General features: G+C 40.7%; 1 protein-coding gene across 9 annotated transcripts in view; it reads left to right on the forward strand.

Moving 5' to 3' along the window:
* Window positions 1–1,964: 1,964 nt before the first annotated feature.
* Window positions 1,965–19,727, forward strand: part of ECHDC1 (ethylmalonyl-CoA decarboxylase 1) — a 41,485-nt gene continuing 23,722 nt past the window's right edge. Inside the window, exons 1-4 of one of the 9 annotated variants that reach the window (XM_082302910.1) lie at window positions 3,431–3,466; window positions 3,518–3,552; window positions 10,714–10,935; window positions 15,761–15,903. In XM_082302910.1, the coding sequence (XP_082159036.1) occupies window positions 10,716–10,935; window positions 15,761–15,903 (363 nt within the window). In that variant the 5' untranslated portion in view covers window positions 3,431–3,466; window positions 3,518–3,552; window positions 10,714–10,715. Of the gene's footprint in view, window positions 2,040–3,230; window positions 3,253–3,412; window positions 3,570–4,555; window positions 4,670–10,713; window positions 10,936–15,760; window positions 15,904–19,727 lie in introns of those variants that run through there. The other 8 variants (XM_082302915.1, XM_082302916.1, XM_082302914.1 and 5 more) reach the window with 8 other exon arrangements.

Genomic DNA, 19,727 nt, shown 5'->3' on the forward strand with positions numbered 1-19,727 from the left:
AAGTTAGTATCTAATCAAATTACAGTGTTGGTGAAGTGAAAGGTGAGAGCACATGGCAGGGGCCTGATGGCCCTTTTTGGTTGGACTGAGCCCACTCTTCCCATGGTGAGCTGCAACCAGACGGGACTTTGCAGAGCAAGAACACACTTCATCCTACCTGTTCAAGTTGCCCTATATAGCACAGAAACATGGAACAGTGTAGGTTGGAAAAGACCTTCGAGACCATAGAGTCATACACTAACTTAAGTAGCTATTAATGTTTAAATACCTCAGTATTTGCTGAGTCACTGGGAGTGTGAGCAAGCACCAAGCTGTGGCCATGCTGAACCTCTCTCCTGCTCTCTGGCCTGATAAATATTTCATTATGCTATATCAAGAGAAACAGCTTTTGGCACAGGGGCCAGGGCTCCTTTCCCTCAGCTTCCCAAGAATACACCACAGCCTCCTGATCAGAGCACCTCCCCCAGAGAAATGAGCTGGTTTGCTTTGGCAGAAGAGGGCATGGGTGACACTTCCCATGCTGTGCTACAGAGGCAGGTGTTTCTTTTACCTCGTCTTCCAGACATGCCTTGCTGGAGCTCGGATTCAGCTCTGCAGGAGGAGATTCTTAAATAACATGGACAGAGAACATAAAATCACACATGGCGATAGGATGGGTATGGAGGTACCTGGGAAGAGCTGAGCCCTTTGCAGACACATCCAGTGATCGAATATTGTGTGAGAAATAACCCCAGTCTTGCACACTGGCTTTGGTGCATGAACTGGAGGACGAGCTGACATACAAGTACTGATAAGGCTACAGTTCTGAGATACTCACGGTGACTGCCCTGTCTCCAGCCAGCCCCTGCCTAACAAATTCAAACCAAATGTAACGTGGCATGCAGGGCTGCATTTAGAAAGCTGCGGCAGCTCTGGGGTATTTCAGATATCTGCAGTGAGGACAGGAGAGACAGCTGGGGTGGTGGTCTTGTTAGCTAACCTGATATAAATTGTCTCTTCCCATGAATCACAGCTGTCAGGCACCCATGGGATTTGGGAGCCTCTAGGGTTAGGTTGTAAGGAGAAACTAAATACCACTGATTTTGGATCCAGAAATCTAAATTTTAGAAAGATTTCAGAAATTTAGGAATAGAATGCATGTGTCTGCATTTTTCTGTGGGTCTAGTCTTTGGAGTATATGTTACACCATCCTTTAGCCTGCCACACTTCCATACAGAGTTGATGATATTTGCCTCCTAAAAATTACAGTCAAGAGACCCTTTATGAACTGACTGTGGGGTTATGTGTTGGTTAGTATCCAATAATTCCTGAGATCTAAGCCCAGATCTGTCATCTATTTGTTCCATTGCTCTGAAAGGAATTTGTAAAAATAGCACCCAGAAGCTCTGTATCTATTGGAATTCAATATTTCAGTCTGGCAGCCTTGAATTTGAAAGTGAAGCATTGCTCTTTTAGCCAGTACATTGTTGCCAGCTTCTGGGTCAGCGACAGGGAAGGGGCACATTCTCTATAATTCAGGTGGTGACCTGACTCTCCTAGGTCAGTACTGCTTCAGCAATGCAAGGAGGAAGTGTTGTTGAAATCAGTGGAATTATTTGCAAGAATAAGAATAAGCAACTTTTCAGGATTGTACATTTTTTCTCTCTTCTTTCTTTTTCTCTCTTATTGTTTAGTCAAATATGCAGGGACAAGTCACCGTCCTGCTGAAAGTTACAGCCTGTCTGGTCTTTAGTGTTTTCGATGATGATCCCATTCACCTGTTCATTTTCCTACAGTCCTCATTCTTCACTCTGAGTGCATCCTAGTCTTATCATCATGTCCTATATGGCACAAGGCAATTAAACCAAAAATGAGGCAAACTGGTTTATGGATCTGCCGGTCCGGTTTGTGCTACTTCCACCAAGCGCTGCTAGGTGGCAATATGTTACCTGGAAAACCACGAGCTTCCAGCCGCCGTCGCCCTCTGCTTCTGACCCAGCTGGGACGTGCCTGGGCATCGCTCCGCTCCGAAAGAGGACAAGGCCTTGCAGCAGGACCTGGTGAGAGCTGCTTCACTCGTTACTGAGGTTTTTTTTTTTTGAGACACAAATGCAGGGCTGAATCCTACTGGAAAAATTCTTTGTGAACCCAAGAGGAAAATAAGAGGCAAGCCTGCCTGCTGCAATATTTCTGCTTACACTGGAAGTGCTGTAATAAGGAAATGTATCCTTCTATTGTATAAAGATAGCACTGCCTGGGACCTGAATATTTCATATTCTCGATTTTCTGAACAACACAAAGTTGAAAGTATCTATCCAGCTTGCAAAACTTTCGTTTTTCCAAATATATGATTCATTGAAATCCTCTACATATTCAATCATAATTTTTAATCAACTAAGCCAACTTTGGAACATCTGTATTGATAGGTGGGTTGAAAAACAGCTTTAACAGAGGTGGAGAAGATGTATTTCCAGCTACATTTTTCAGCCATGGTACAAATACTTAAAACAGACTCATCTTATGTATGTGTACTAACAAGGACACAGAGAGAAAGACTGGCTCATAGCATATCGCTTGAATATGCAAAGCACTGAGCGATCTTCATTGAAACCATTTATTTCCCTTGATCTGGATGCTGGCATTTGTTTTTCCAAGGAAAGAAACCGAGGGCAGGGCTGTGTGTGACAATGCCACGTTATGCCAGCCTCAAGTTTACACAATTACAGTTTGATGCAAGGGTAGTTCGCTCAGCAAGCACTTTGGCCCAGCTGCCAGAGCTGGGTACAGGTGAGGGGCACCTGGAGCCGGGGAGGCACAGCGGCCAGGAACAGGACAGCGGGAAAGAGTTCCCACTTAGGCTGACAGGTAAAATAGATGGATGTGAAAATGGGGAACCCAAGTCTCTGCTTGTGGGGACGTGGACAGGGAGCTAACATCTCTTCTGCCTGCTGCGCAACACCAGCCAGAGCAAGTGGGGGCCCCGCCGCTGCAGGCTGGATCCTCCCGGCAGCGATTCGGATCCCAACTGAGCGACCTGAGGCGAGACCGTGTCCTGAGACACCCGAGAAACAAGGATCTTTAATTACACTGACTTGGATAGAAACACAGGGCTTGGTTTTTCAGAGATGGAGGCGATCGGTGCAGGAAACAACAATAATGACAACCTGCTTATGTAGCGTTTAGCAACATAGGAGATAACAATCATCGTCTGCGGCAAACGACGCAAATTTAGGCAGAGCTCTCGGTGCTTGGGGTCACCCCTCTATGGATGTGGTATGGAGACCTTTCCTGCCAGCCCCAAGTCAGCTCCCAGGGCTCAATAAGCTTTAAATTCCCTTAGCTCGGCACGGGACTGCCCCGATACCGCTGAGCCCAGGGCGCGGGCAGGCGGCTGCGGGCCCGGCCCGGAGGCCGCAGCAGCGGTTCCCGGCGGGGCCCTTTCCCCGCCGCACCGCCCGCCTCCGCTGCTCCGCCGGCGCCGGGGCCAGGTCAGTGCCGGGGCCCGGTCAGCGCCCGGGCCCGGTCAGCGCCGGGGCCCGGTCAGCGCCCGGGCCCGGTCAGTGCCGGGGCCAGGTCAGTGCCGGGGCCAGGTCAGCGCCCGGCCGCCCGCGGCTCTCTGGGGGAAAGGGGGCCTCTGCGGGGGAACGGGGCTGACGAGGGGTCCGGCGGCGGGGCGCCCTGGTCCCCGCCAGGCCTCGGGGTGCCCGGGGCAGAGGCGAGGTGGTTTCGTCCAGATGGTGCTGGAGAGGTCGCCGGTGCTTCTGCTTAGCCCTGACACCTCGGGTCTCGCTTTGGGAACAGCCGGTCACTGCCCACTTCTGCCTTGCTCGGCGCTGAGCCATGCCTCGACGGTTGAGCTAACATAAGTCATTTTGTTTAATTAAAAAAAAAAAAAAGGTGTTAGAAAAGCTTCCTTAGGTCAGACCAGGTGCAACAGCGCACTGGTCGGGATTTTGGCATCGCACAAGGTCAGCAGCAAGAAGTGTATGCTGGGGATGGGGAAGTAGCTTCCACCCCTCGGTCCCTTGAGTCTTCACATTTTTCCCAGGGTGATACCGTGCAGGGAGGTTGCCACTGCTTTCCGAAATTCAGTGTGTAGAGCCAAGGAAGCAGGTGACAGGCAGTCCTGGTGTAGTGCTGCTAATTCCCAGTGCTGTTACAGGGGGACAGGAGAATCGTGGACAATTCAGGATATGGTTTTGCTGATGTCGGCAGGAGCGTTTGTGGGTGATGGTGGTGGTGGTAAGGAGAGCAATAGCAAAGAACAGTGTATTAAGTGGAATTCAGAACACTTCTTGATTACAAAACTTACCCTTTTCAAGGCAATCATTGGGAAAGCATCAGTATTTGTGGTTACAGCTAGAATTGAATTCATGCTTTTATGATTTAGGATTTGGTGACCAAAAGGCAAATGGTGGGTTGGTTGTGGTTGTTTCCGTTCCTGTGAAGTTGTGCATCTGCTCATCTTATAGGTCTCTAAAACATACCTAGTGGGCAATGTACTTAAAAGAGTTTTCTGTCACTGCTGTAAAAGGTCCTTTGATGACAGGTGTGAAGAGAACCTCTTCAGATCAAAGCATTGAAAAATAAAGGGCCTGAGTGTGTTTTGCAGAAGATAATGTATTCTTGCCCTCTGCTGTGAAACTCAAGATCTTTTACTCACCGTGGGACCAAAATCAAATGTTTCTAGGTAGTGTCATCTGTATTTATGGAAAAGCTTCCTTTGTCAGCTGTTTTGCATCCTTAAATGCCATTATTTTTCTGTGGACTTCAGTACGTTTCTTTACGATTTGTTTACTATTCTTCAAAATAATTAAAATGTGATTAAAAGAGAATGTAATTGTTTAGGGACAGAGAGACAATTCACATCTAAACTAGCCTGCAGGGATCATTAAAAAATACAAAACTAAACAAAGAACAAGTAATTTGGAAAACCATAGCTTGCTATCCCCAGAATTTGGCTGCTCAGAAACAATGAAAATAACAAGAAAAAAAAGAGTGATAAAAGCAGAAATGAGGTGTAAATGGTCAGCCAGCTTAAAACTGAAACCACAGACAAGAGGGGCTTTTACTTACAGTGTTAAAAGATTTTTCTTTCTCTTCGTTTATTTTTATTTCACAGATACATTATTTGATGCATCTCAGTTAGTTAATTTGGACATGTTCTCACTTCTTGTTCTCTCTGCTTCTGGATGGATAAACATTGTTTCTAGTGCTATCATCTAGAAACTAGGAGGCCCAAATAATTTGCTCTCTCAACAGTAATACAGATACTGAAAACTTGTCTTTTATAATACCAGCTACTTTTAAAGCCTGTTTTTAAAGGAGTCAGAGGGCTTTTAAAGTAAATTCTTGCTGAACTGGAGGGAGTGTTGATCCCATCTAATTTGTCTACAGTGCAGGTACCAGTGGCAATACACTAACAATTTGAACAGGGCTCAGCAAGTTTGAGAGCCACAACATTTTGAGAAAGGCATAAGGGATCAGTCCCCTAGTTGGGGAGGCAGAATTTCCTCACCTTCTCAGCTTTGTTTAGTTTCTGTATTTGTAAATCATGTTTCGTCAGTAAGTTTTCTGCTGCTGATCCCTTAGCATGCTTAAGATCTGCTCACTGTTTGCTTTCAGCAGTGGGAAAGCCAGCTAGAGAGGTGATTGCCCTCAGCTTGTTTCATCTGGTAATTATGAGAGTGGGAGAACCTGTTGGACAAGGTGTTTAAGTTAACCTAACCCACGCATTGTGGAAGGAAAGTAGAGAGAGATAGATAAGTGGGTGAGGTAGATGGAGGGCTCTGTAACCTTCAGGTGAGGGGTGGTGACAAGCAAGAGAGTAATCCTGTGTGTGAGTCCTCCCTACTACATGTTTCTTGTGTCTGAAGGCCGGGTCTAGTGACTCCTCTTCACTGTGAGACCAAGCTGGCCTCTTTTTGTTTTTGAATCTCTTCTCTTTGTCCAACGCTAGAATTTTTTTTCCCCCCCATAATCACCACCAGCCCACTGTCCCCAGTTACAGTCAGTTGCTGTTATTTTCACTTATTTTCAACCTACTTTTTTTTTTGTTTTGTTTTTTATACGGATGGACTATTTTTGTGCTTTGTTTCTCCATCACTGTGCTTTTTCATCTGCTTTCATGCTATAGGGTCAGTTGTGCCAGCCCTCAGTAGCAGGGAACCACTTGCTTTCCATTCATTGGCCGCTGCAGGAACATCTGCCAGTCATGGTCACTGCTCCCTAGTACACATGAATGCCTTCTACAGTGACTGGTAAGACACCCACACAGGGTTGTCTTGTGAATCATATCATTATCATCAGTTCACATTTTCTAACCCTGCTTCCCTGTCTTTGCACTTCGGTGCTTGTCGCTGAAATTGCAGCTGCCAAAGGTCTTCATCAAGTCAGGTTTTCTTGTTCTTCCAAGACCAAGTGACCTTGATGCCTTTGGCAGTGTCACAAAAGTGCCTTTCTAATAGTTTTTTTAATGCCATTTAAATATTTTCTCATCCCTGAGATTTCTTTTGTGGATTTTGTCTGTTGAATGCCTTTATTTCTGTTATGCTTAATCTCAGTATGCCTTCATCCAAACCCAGAAATTCAGCTGATGGGGTTTTTTTCCAGTCTCTATATCTGCACATCACACCTGTCACATCCTGCCCCAGATGAAAGGGCATGCTTATTTCCCTGATGTATTGAAAACACATCTCTGCATCTTTTTTCCCCATTTTCTTTTTCCCTGACTTGTGTCAATAATTCAGACACCATTTTTGAACTGGAATTTTCCCTGCTCATGTATTTTAACTTGCTGTTTTAACTTGCTGTGTAGTACAGTGCTTCTTGTTTGAGCATACAGCTCCCAAGATTCAGTTCTCTGGTTTGTCTCAGTTCTTCTACCCATCTAGAAGGTTGCTATCTACAGCCCTTACCCTTTGGTTTGGCAAGATATCTTTATGTTCTGTGACAATTGCAACTGGCAGCATTGCTGGAGGTTGCTGTTTGATGCATCATGTGTTACGAGAAAAATTTGGGTTGCAACAGAGTGGTGGTAAATGGCCAGGGCAAATACCCTTGTTCAAGATTCAGCAATTTCCCAATGAATCTGCTCAGTTAGGGAGTACTGATGTTGGTATTATCCCTATTATTACTATGTTTTATTAACATTGTGAGGTCTGAATTTTAACTAGGCAGTTACCAGAGGCTGTCGGAAGGCCTCTGATACATCTGCATGCATAAAAATACACAGATTGTGAGTGTCTGCATGTAGATACATGTACTGCTCTTGCATAAGGTGTGTCATTAAATCCTTTGTACTGAAATGCTGGCATTAGATGTGTTCATATTAACCCAGTCTGCTACCCCACAGGCAAGGGTGTTACAAAACCACTTGAGTGCCAAATGGGATTTAAACTGTTGTTTGATATAAGAGGTGCAATAACTGTGGAATGAACAACTATTGATGTCCACACTGTTGGCTTCTCTCTTAGGTGACACCAGTGATATGTAAAGCTATAGCACTTAAAACATTTAAAAGATGCTAATTGACCACTGTTATTCCTGTACTGTCAGGTTTTTCTTTTTTTTTTCATTGTAGGAACTGTGCATAAACTATATTTGCTCAGATGTTAATGGGTATAGCATGTTGCCTTTTTAAAATTTGACTAAGACTCCATTTCTGTAAGTATGTATAAATAGATGTGATTATGTTAAACTGAAAATCTGAAAATTTTAGTGTTAATAAATACCTCTTGGCTGGTCCTACAACATTGTAAGTGTTACTGCAACATCTCTTTCTGACTGCTTTCATGCAAAATGCAAAAATAATCAATCTCAGTCATGCAATGGATTGTGGGTGTTCTGTACTGATTGAAATTTTGGATGTTGTTTGTCAGATGTCAGCAGAAATCCCTTTAGACTGAGAGAACTCTAGCTTAAATATCATGCTTTTCCTCAGTGGTTAGCTCAGTCAGACTGAGCTGTTAAAATAATCTTATTTTTATTTTAAAAAAGTACTGGGCACTGACTGGTACTGTAGGAGATGGTTATAAAGAAAATAATTCAAAGATTATACCTTGCATGAGTCATTAATCATGAGTCATGATCAGCAGGCAGTGGTGTCCAATTTGTTTTCTAATCCCGCACTTGCTGCTGTTCTTTATTACCATAGTGATAATATTAAAGAGCTGTTAATGCATATAACCACGCAGTTGAAAATGACAGACTCCTTTTTCATTGGAATAAAATTTCCATATCTTAAGTTTGTTTTGCTCAGTATATTTCTTGTCATGAGAAATTCAGTAGTTATAAAAGTCATGAAAAAAATTTAAGTCAGCAAGGGGTTAAGTTAGCAGAACAGCCTTTTTTTCCCCCCTCCTCTTTGCTTTCAAGCCAGTTGTCAGGGCTTCCTAGAGAATTCCAGCTTGTCTGTTTTCTTATGAGAATTGGGGACACTTTGTATTAATTAAAAATTGGGAGCTGATTGTTCAAGGTGCACTTTGCAAGGAAAGCCTGCACTGTCCATGTATTTAATGTTTGTTCTCTTCTGAGCAAAAACTAGTAGTTGGATGGAAAGTTTTATTGCATTAATATATGCTGAGGAATGACTACTGAGGTTTCAGAGAAAAGGGAAGGCTGTCTCTCTTTTGAGAGCCTGAATATAAAAAGAATCAATTAGTGGAGAAATGAGCTTTAGAAACCCATTTTCACTCTTTAAATAAAAATTTAAAGCTCTGAAAGGTGGTGGCTGAAGTGTTGCAGAATATTAGAATGTGCATAGATGGAGTGTTTGGGTGCAGCAGCAGTTGGGGAATGTTTTTTATGTAGTAATGAATTTTGTGTTCAATGAGATTTTAAACTTGATTAAATTTTGTAATTAGTTTTATTAGTTTTGCACTTCGGAAAAGTTCATCGTGACAGATCAAAGCCTTGTATGTCAATAGATATTAAAAAATCATCTCTCTATGTTTTCCAGTGTAGATGACCTTATAATGCATAGATTTGTGTAGGCCTTACTAGTTTCTTTGTGTTGAGCTTGTGATGAGATCCTGTTGTATTGGTGGGTGCAATTTGGCAGGACGGGTATGAATCTACTGGCATAGATGGCTCTTCACAGTTGCCTGGTATTGCTGCCTATTCCTTCACATCCCATAGTGTGATTGCTCTGCAAACTCCTCCTCCCTTTGAATGAAGACTATACCTGCACCAACAGAGGCATTTTCAAGTTTAGTGTAGGATGGTACGGCCAGTGACAAAATAAGTGTTCACCTGACAGGGCTGCTCACTTTTTTCATTAGGAGCTAATGGTGTGTGGTTTTTAATATGCATTTACTTGATCATGTGTATATAATAAATGTTTTCAAAAATGTTGAGTCTGTAAACTGTAAGATGCCCTGAACAGAGCATACAATATAGCTGTCACCAAATTCTGTCTCAGTGAATGTGTTTGTGTTCTGAGTTCACCTTGGAAAAACTTTCCAACAGCTGCTTGCCAGTTTTGAAGGTATCTTGTTTCTGCCAAATATGATTCAGAAACAAAGAAGGTCTTTTCCCAGTTACCAAAAAAATGATCATATACCTTGTCTTCTGAATGGCCAAGCCCATTAAAAAGGAGGTTGGGGCAAAGGTAGGACTACTGTATCAAATTGCAAAATAACAAGCCTTTTTCCATGTTGTGTGGGGGTTCTTTTGATTCCCACTCTGATTGGTTTCTAAGATGATTTTATTTCCGGATCAGCTGTTTCCAGTTCAGGCTTTACCCAGTTTCTTTTAAGTCACTTGTAAACCACTTTCTCCTGCAGACCCTTTTCCAAAGTCAATAAATTAAGGCAGAGATGCAGATGAAGAGTAATATATGATAAGTACTTTCTTGTTATTTCCTGATCTACAGTCATACACTGCAGAGTGGAAATAGCAGAGGAATAAGCCATGGCTATACTGGTACACAGAAATAATTTACAAGTATTATTACCTGTATAAAAGGCAAGTATGGTGCTTAATGCATAATACTGTTTCAGACTTCTCATTCTTTGGAGTACTACGCAGATTCTGTGCCCAAAACAGATCAACTCAAAGTGCTACTGGGATGACTGGGAAAAGCAGATAGCAATCAGGGGCTAGGCAGACTAATTAGTTTTAAGATGGAGTGTGACAACTGTGTTAATGGAATTAGGTGACGGGGAACAGACTTCAATGTAAGAATGATCTTCAGTTCCTAATTTTTATGTTTCTTAAGTATTTCTCGTGGGAAGGTCTTGCTCTAATACCTGCTTACAGAAAAGCAGGATATCCAGATACTGAAGGCTGTGGGATTTGATAGGATTTTTTCTCCGTTACAGGTGTGGTGTTTGGGGGTCTTGGTATTTTTTTAGAGGGAAGGGAGAAGGAGGGTTTGGAAGGTTAATACAGAGTAAATTGGTCTAGTGGAATACATAAGTGTCTTCCTATAGTTCTTGACCCTTCTGTTTTCTGCACACAAATACTTCTTTGGTAAATTTTACAAGCAAATATTTTAAAAGGTGCTCATATCTGGCTTATCTACTAAAATCACTTCATAAAACTCCTGTTAACTTTGTGGGGGTAGATTGAAACTGAGATTTTTGCAAATATAGTTTGGAGTGATTTTTGTCAACAGTTATGATTGTATCACCTTTATATTAGTTTCTGCTGTCATACTTCCCTCTTTCTCAGAGGACTGGATTACAAAGGAAATTTCCTGATTTTTTTTCTCCTCACCCCCTGTATTTCCAGAAATGGCCCTTCCTCTGTGGAAGAACTTACTTCAGACTACAAAGAAAAGGATACTACAACAGAGATGGTTGTCACTGTATAATGGTGCTCATGGCTATGAGGAAGAATTGGTAAAGAGGAAACTTCAACAGTTTTCTGGTGGATCCGTCAACCTTTCCAAAGAAGACAATGGCGTTGGAATACTTACTTTGAGTAACCCAAAGCTAATGAATGCCTTTACAGGTATTAATTAGTTGATGGGATTGCTGGTTCGTTTCATTTTTTCTCTTGTTCAGTTACCCATTTTGACATGTTGCCTAAAGAAAGTGAAACACTCTGCCTTTCCATGCCTTAGTTAAAAGAATAAATGTGTAAGTTTTATTCAGATATGCAGCAAATGTCCACTGTTCTGTGTAGTAACTTTGCTATAAATGTTGTAAGAATCCATGAAATTCTCAATGACTCAGGGACTGTCTTGCAGAATGTGCTTCTCTCCGTGTTGTTTAAGTGTTAGCACAATTCTGTCGCTGTGCTCTTTCTTGCATCTCCTCTCATTTTGTCGTCTGGAAACATGGATGGCATTTTTGTGGGGATGAGAAGATGCCACCTCTCTTTCATAGGTGATGTAGAAAGAAAGACTGAGTTTACTTCTTGGTTCTTTAGATAAAGCCTTCCCTGTGCCTTAAACTTCCGTAGTTTGGTCTTTTCCACTCACTCAGACTGTGGCTTCCATTTCTTCTTAATTTGCCTTATGTCTTAAATATCAGTGATTGGTTAACTAAAGATCAGATGAGCTGGGTATTCTCAGCTGTTGCAGGTCAGTGATCTATTTAATGTGCTTTTACACTGGAGAATACTGAGCTATCAAAACCAAGTGCCCTATTTCATTAATCTTGTATTATGAGAGGTTTTTGTTCTTCAAGTTGAGTATATTTGCTGTCTTTTAATTTTCTAGATTATTTCAATTTATGTCATTCTCTTCAGATGTGAGTGGCACAGGTTCAGGGTGTGAATCTGCCTGAGCTGGAGCTGTGCATAAGCCTTTACTGTAAGAATGTCTTTATCTGTTAACATTTTGAAGTGGATACATTTGTGTCATCTTGCTAATTTCTTTGTTGCTGTTCTGTCTTCCTGCCCAGTTCTCACTGTTCCTTTGCTGTGAGCAAACATTTTGCAACACACTAGCAAAGTGTGCCCTTTGCATGAAGAATGTCAATCTACACTTCCCGCTAGTGATTGTTAGCTGAAAGGAACCTAAGAGAGCAGCAGAACTGGTGGTAATGCACCTAGATGTGTCTGCATTCTCTTGTTTCCCTTAAAAAACTCAGGTATAAAATCATTACCTAACTTAGGAAGTTGTAGCTAAAAGATGTTAGGGTAGAGATTGTCCTTCTGCATGCCTCCCTGTCAGTGTACTTGCTGTTATACAATCATAGTTACATTGTTGTTTCTCCTTTTTCTACAGATTAGTTTCTGGTTTTGGCTCAAAACAGAACTGTGCAATGTACACCTTGTAGACTGCGTACTCTTGGCTTATTTGTTGTGAAAGTTGAAAGGGGCATGAGAAAGGAGATGTAACAGCAAAAGGAGAGAGCAGACTGGGGTTTTCTGCTCTATGGAGATCAGGAATAATAAAAGTCAAATTGCTTAAACCAAACTTTCATAGAAACTTGCAAGTATGTTTTCTGTTTTCTATGTGCTTGGCAGGAGGGGCTCAGAAGTGATTGGTGGCAGTGCTGAGCAGGTGCAGCTGCCATTTAGGCAACTGATAGCTGTTCTTTGCCTATACAATGTTCTATATAATGTTAATGTGCTGCAATCATATCACACATCTCGAGTTGAGCACCCAAAATTAGCAGGCATTTTCTCTGTGGCTCAGTTAGTTGTCTGTAAAATAATCTCTTCTTGCCTTACAGGACTGCTATGAAAATAACTTATTAGTGTATGTGAATTAGATGCTCTAGTAGAAAAGAGGGGCTACAAAAACCACAGAGGAAATCAATAGCTCTGTCTTTGTTGCAGATCTTCATTAGCATATAATAAATGAGCCATGGGATTAGACAGTTCTGGTTTTACAGCAGTGTATAGAGCCCTGTAGAGAGCTGTACTCCATTTTGCTAGGCAATAGCCACAAAAAATTGCTCTGGAAAATCCTACTCTGTCAGTTCAAGAGATACTGCTTCTTTGTGCTGTACACCTCTGCCAGAGACTTTTGTTTTTTGGGAGGGAGAATAGAAGCAAAATCAGGCTGGCCTCTTTGCCACTGCAGTGAATGGTATGGCATCTTAATTTATACTGATCTTAATTTAATTTTTAGCATTACTTCTGTAAAATGCAGTTGCTGAGAAACTACCAGGAACTTAATCCTTTGCCTTCAGTTGTGTATTAAATAATGCTCTTCAAGGGGCAGGATGGGATGCTTTACCCCTGAATTGCCTCAGCAGAACCTGGTTAATTTCATCAGCCAGAGCCTATAGATACAGCCACCTCCCCATCAAATTCTGTTGATTCTGTGTCTCAGAGCTTCTGAACAGTGGCAGATGTGAATTTATATATCCATGCATGCTCCGTCTAGAAAGCTGCAAAAAATCATTAAACTGTTGAGGGGAATTCTATTTTCCAGGCATTTACTTTACACAGCAGTTTTTTATCTCAAAGGAATTGTGTTTGTTCTAAGCTTGAGCAACTCATGAAACCAAAAACAGAACAAAATTGTTGGCAAATTGCTAAGGGGATATATGGAGATCGTTATGCCTTTTCTTCTACTCTTAATTGGAATCTGATAGCCACCTGTTTGAAATGGTCTCTTTGGACACAAATGCTAATAATGTCAGTTTAAGCCTGGTAGAACCAATTTCAGCAGCCCAACCTTTCACTGAACTAAACTTAAATGTAATTTGAAAGAAAAGAAAGCCAGCCTGTAGGAATTAGAAAATATTGATAATAATTTTTATTTTCTAGAATTTACTTGAAAGCATTTATTCTCAGATTATAATTAAGATGCAAACAAATTATTATTCCAAGCAGATTTAATTTGGTAAAGAGCATGAGCTCAGTGGTACCAAATACTGAAAGTCCAAGACTGGCAGAATGAAGATTTGCTTTAGTGTTGTGCCTTCATCATTATATCAAACATTAGGAGCTATATCTGTTGGTAAAATAATAGTTCAGTGCTGTCAGGAATGGAAAAGATCCTCTTGCAGGAGGATAGGACAGGCTCTGGCCAGTGTCTCTTGTCCCCTGCTATTGCATGTAACAGGCTCATATGGATCCTGCATTTTTTCAGTTAGCTGGATTTTTGGCTTGGAATACTCTGTGGAAAGACTCTTCAATACCTCAGTGCTTTGCTTATTGAAAGAACCACAAACAGTGGTTGTGCCACATTTGACTCTAGCATAGCTTGGATGCCAGCCCAAATACCTTTCTGTTAAGAAGACTTAAGAAGGCAAATACGCAATAAGTGAAATCCACAGGGTTAATACACACCTGTTTGAACAGCAGCACTTGCAGAAAAGTTGTTGAGTGTGCCATCAGGCTGGAAAAGCATTTCAAGTGAAGACCCACAAAAATCTCATGCAGGCCTAGTTCTGCTCAGTATTTTCATTCCTAGCTTGGATGATGAAATAGAAGGTGAACTGCTGAAATTGTCAGATGACCCCGTATTAGGAGAGCTTGCAAGATTGTTTTTTGGAGTAGAGGAGAGGCATTCAAGGTGATCTTGATTAGCTGCTACAAAGAGCTCAAGATCAACAGGGTGAAATTCAGTGAAAGCAAATGTAATGTGCCGCATACAAAAAGCATAACCAGATTATAAATATGGAAGGGAAAGCAACTGGCAAAACTGCTGGGATTTTTGAGAGGATCACAGTATGGACTTGACAGTGGGTAAAAAAACACCCAACCCAGTGTTATTCTGGTATATAATATGTAATGTCCACTTAATAATTGGCCTCCTCAGAAATGTTGTCAAAATGTGCTATTTCAGTGACTGAGACCAAGCCTAAGGGGGACTTAGTGTTCACTCTTGATGTGGTACTAGGAAGCTTACTTTATAACGAACTGTAAGAAGAAAAAAAAGGAAGAAAACATAAATCTCCCATGGACTGGCAGCTAATGGGAAATTTCAGAAGAGGATGAGTCCTGTGCATGGAGGCGTAGAGTTAGAAAAGCAACACTGTTGGCAGAGGAGAGCCCTTGAAAGTATTAACCTAAAGCACATTTCTATCTGCAGAATGTAGGCCTGTCCATCTAAATTCTTGTCAAAGGGTAAAGCTGAGAGTGTCATCAAACTGTATATGCTTTCTGAAATTAGTTTCTGTAAATGTTTTCTCTTAAGTATATAATTGGATAGAGTCATAGGTATTCAGAGAGGAAGAGCTTTAAATTAATGCACGAGGTACACTCCATTGCTGTGGAAGATGCTGCTGTCTAGGATGAGCCCTAGAAACAAGAGTTTGTATTCCATGTCAGGAAGGATACGTAAGCAAATATGATGTTCTGTTCATTATGTTTTATAATGAATATGATATTTAAACAAGAAATAAAAAGCTAGTACTGTATGATGATATACGTAAAGAGAGTCTTTTTAGCAAGGAACCTTTGTTAAAGTTGGCTGGTTGTGCCTTGAGCCTGCCTTGGACGTGACTCTTTTCTGTTCTCTGCCAGTTGTTTGGGTAGGGAGAAATCTCAGTAACTTCAAAATGACTAGTTGGACAGATGTGGATGGGTACGTATAAATTCATGTGTCCTGAATGTATGCAGTTGCAAGCAGAAATAAATTGGTTAGATTTTTTTTGTGTTTGTTTGTTTGTTTTATTTTGGGAGTTTTTTGAGTGTAACACAAATATCCTTCATACAGAGTATCCTTCAGAATTTTGGGAAGTGCACCCTTGAAGAAAAAATGTATGTCAGTGATTATGTGCAGGATTTAAGATGATACTTTCCCTTGTGATTTTAAGCCCATCACTTATTAACTCTAACTTGGTTTTGCTGGTGGAAAATGTAGCAAAAACCATGATGGTGATAATAATTTCCTGTTAAAAATTTTGTTTCCACCCTCTTGTGGCAGGTACTATGATGGTAGAACTCCAGGAGAGGGTAACTGAACTGGAAAACTGGAAGGATGGCAAAGGCCTTATTATCCATGGTGCAGGAAACACCTTTTCCTCAGGATCTGATTTGAATGCTGTCAAAGAAATGTCCAACTCCCAGGCAAGTGTTAATACACATGAAGGTTTTGGAGAAAAATTAGTTTTCTGAGATTATTTTTGAAGGAGGTGTTGCACCACACTTTTGCTGCACTTTTACATTCAAGTCACAGAATGGAGCTTTAATGGTCAAAAAAAAATATGCTGTCAGCCCCTTTAAGCCATGATTTAAGTGTTATTGTAAGTGATTCATAACTCTAAATTCCTACACTACATGTTCTTTTTAGCCTTTTCTTTTAAAAATGTCATTTCAGTTTCTCACAGTGGTATATGGCGAATTTGCACATCAAATAAGCTGTGCTTCTATAGTTTGACCTTTAGAAGCAGATACAAGTAATAATTTCTCATATTCTGAACTAAAAAAAAAGAAATTTAAGTAACATGGCTGCTACTACAGAAGGGTTTCTGTTTTATCAAAACTGTGCTTGGACCTGCAAAAATGGAAGAACAGATGCAATTCTTGTGCTGTACTTGAGTCAGGTGAGTCTTGTGTGTAACTATGAAGTTGAAGAGGTTGGCGTTTGATGGCAATTTTTTGCTTGTGCTACCCATTTGGACAACTTTCACATGTGCTACAGTTCTTTCTGTGGATTAATATGTGGACTTGGCAATGTCTGAAATAGGATTTAGCTGCCAGGGAAGAGGGTCTTCCTGTGCTGCTCTTACGCCTGGTTTGCAGTTGCGGTGAGTGACATCCTGGTGCTTTTTTGTGGCCACTGCAAATTTCAGGGTTTAACCACACAAGCGAACCATTTAATTGGCCCTTCCAGTATGAACATCAACACAAAAACTGGTTGATCTGATATTTGTCTGTAGTGATGATTTTTTTTTCTGTTGATGATACTAAATATCATAAACCCCACAAAGGTTTTATTTCTGGCCTGATAAAGTAAATAGAACAGTCCAGTTTTCAAAGGGTATAGGACGCTTTGTTTCCATTCTGGAACACCATGAGAGAGATGCTTTTCTTAATACAGAAATGTCATGCTTTATAGATATAAATGGATTTGGGGGAAGCTTTCATTTGGATATTTTATAAGCACTGGTAATTTTAAAAATACAGATGCATATGTGATTTTTTCTAAATTGATTTAATCTGCAATTCTCAACTTCTTTGAGCATTATACCAACAAAAAAGGAGCTGAAACCAAGAAAGGCCAGTTCTTTTCTTATCTGCAGTCTAGGCTTTCCTTCAGAGTTCTGCATTCAGTAAATCTCAGTGATTCTGCTTCCATACATTTAGTATTCTCTCTCTATGCTTATACAAATTACTTGGAGCCACTGCAGTGGCAGAGAGGGCTCTTGCAAGGATTAGGTTCGATATACTGGGCAAAATGAAATGTATACGTGTTAGTTATACCTTTTTGAGAATTCTCTGCACAGAATCTAGTTCTCATGCTAGTATTGAAATGAAAGCCTAAGAGTCACCAGTAGTGCTCCAAGAATAGTTCAACATAGTTGCTTTTCTATTTCCTTTGGGGAGTCCAAGCTATTTATCTTTTACTGAGAGTTTCTTTGTAATAGCTCCTAAACCATCTGTTTGATGGGATTTAATAGTCCTTATTAAATAAAGTTTTAATAGAATGTGGAATAGTATTTGCTGTTCTTTAGTCTTACAGAACTCTTCTCTCTAACTTGATGCAGGTGGGAGAGTTTTGTCTGGTTTCAGGTTAAGTTTTCTGTCCACAGGCATCTCTAAGGCAAAAAAAAAAAAAGTGAATATGCCTGACCTGGTATGTCTTTCACAGTATCAGAGAATATTCTGAGTTGGAAGGGACCCACAGGGATGATCGAGTCCAACTTTTAAGTGAATAGATTGAACCCATAGCCTTGTCATCATTAGCACCATGCTCAAACAACTGAGCTTTCCTTTATATTATTTTTTTAAGGCTGATTTAGCCCATACCTTTTAGTAATTGCAGGAAACACTTTTATTTTATCCAACCAGTTGGTCGAGGGAAGACTGTATTTTTCATAATTTTCAGTACAGTTTGCTTTTCCCTGTGGTGCAGAATAGGCAGAATAACGGCCAAGAATGCTGAAGGATTTTCGTGCCCCCTAGTGGCTCTTTGTCCTCCTCTTCCACTTCATTCTTTTCTTCTTTCTTTGTCCTCCTTCTCCCATGTTCAGTTGTTCCTAACTCTGAAGGAAACCTAGGTCCCCTGCCTGTTTTTCTTTTCTGAGTGCTAACATTACATACCCAAATCACAGAAGCCAAATGAATGGTGCAATTTAAGTAAAAAAAAAATTGTTTTCTTTCTATCTTTGTAAGCCTGGTTCCCAGAGCAAGAACTTCATTCTGGAGTAAGACTTGAAAAGCTGGCTAGCTGAAAAGCAAGAATGGCTCTTGAAACAACAGCTCAGAGGAAGAAGCATAAAGGAGAATTTTGCTTCCCTTGGTCCCTGTCTAGCTAGGACAGAGGTTCCCAAGCATAAACGGTGAAGGGAGGACTTTGGAGCAGTTGGAGATGATCTGGAAATATTGTTCTATCTGTAGTGAAAATGGATTTGAAACTCTTGCAGCAATAAGAGCCAGTGTTACAGTTTTCTACTTTATGAAGGTGACTTTCTTCTTCCCTGCCTCTCCTAGGCCCACTGCAAGCTATTAATCCTTTTTTTCCATATGTAGTGCTTTTAACTGCATTTTACCTCCCTTTCTGCTTTTGGGATGTCTTCTTACGTCAAGAACAGTATTAGAGCTGAAAATATAATTATTCCACTAGACTGCAGTGAACACCTCTTAGTCAGAGTATTTAATCTGAATAGTAGCCATATTTTTCTTATCAGGAGGTTTTGAAGGGTTTATTTGCCAGAACCCAAGCAATTGTGATTTTTTGTTTGTTTGTTTTCTGTGCAGGCATTTTTTTCCCTGGGATACACAGTAATCTCTCTACCACCTGAGAGAAGGAAGACTTTTCTTTTTGTCTGCTCAGACATAAATGTGTTTTTCCAATTGGTCTGTTCTGGAATGAATCTTTAATTACCATTTTGGATTTTGTCATGCATTGAGAAGGCCAGTTTGAATGCAAGGATTCTGCTGTGAGGAAGCGAAAAGTTATGTTCTTTGAAGAACTTTTGTGCAGCTTCATCCTGAAAGTTGTAATATGGGAATTGTGCAAGTCTGTGTCTGAGAACTGGTACCTTGTATGTTTGTGTGGGTTTTGAACTTAGCTACTAAGGCAGCTGTCATGAAGGATTTGAATGGTCTTTAATTTGGAATGGAAATATTGCTACTGTTCCTAGGGGATGTAGGAGATGGCTACAGTGATAACTCAAAGCCTCTTTATAAATCAACATGTGCTAAAATTTTCAAGCAGGCCTTTAGTGTAGTAAAACTAAATACACTGGTTCTAGTGTAGCAATTGTCATAGCATTTGCATCTGCCAGAGATCTGTGCCTAAACATCATAATGCTGCTTGGCTTTGGGCAGAGTACCTCTTAGGAATACATGACTAAATGGACAATAAGTCACCTGAAATAGGTCTACTATTATTTCAAGGTCCTATTCCAAAGATGTACTGTAGACTTAATACATATCTTTTCTTTCCCTGAGGTATGAGTCAGAGGCTTTTAATTCAGGCAGATTCTCTAACTTGCCAAGCTCTGTAAAGTTGTGCTTTAGAAATTAGTAAATTCCAGTAAAGAGATGTTGGGTTTGGTCTGCTTGGATTTTTTTTCTTCATTTATTATTTGAAAGATGTGTTGAAATTGTTACCTACTGTTTTTTTATTTCTACAGTGTCCAAACATAATTCTTTTATTTAATCTGGGATAAATAGTGTGTGGTTCAGTTCAGTATGCATATGAACGTGGTTCCTGATTAATGCTA

This window comes from Coloeus monedula (assembly GCF_965178545.1).
Source record: "Coloeus monedula genome assembly, chromosome: 2".
Classification (NCBI taxonomy): Eukaryota; Metazoa; Chordata; class Aves; order Passeriformes; family Corvidae; genus Coloeus; species Coloeus monedula.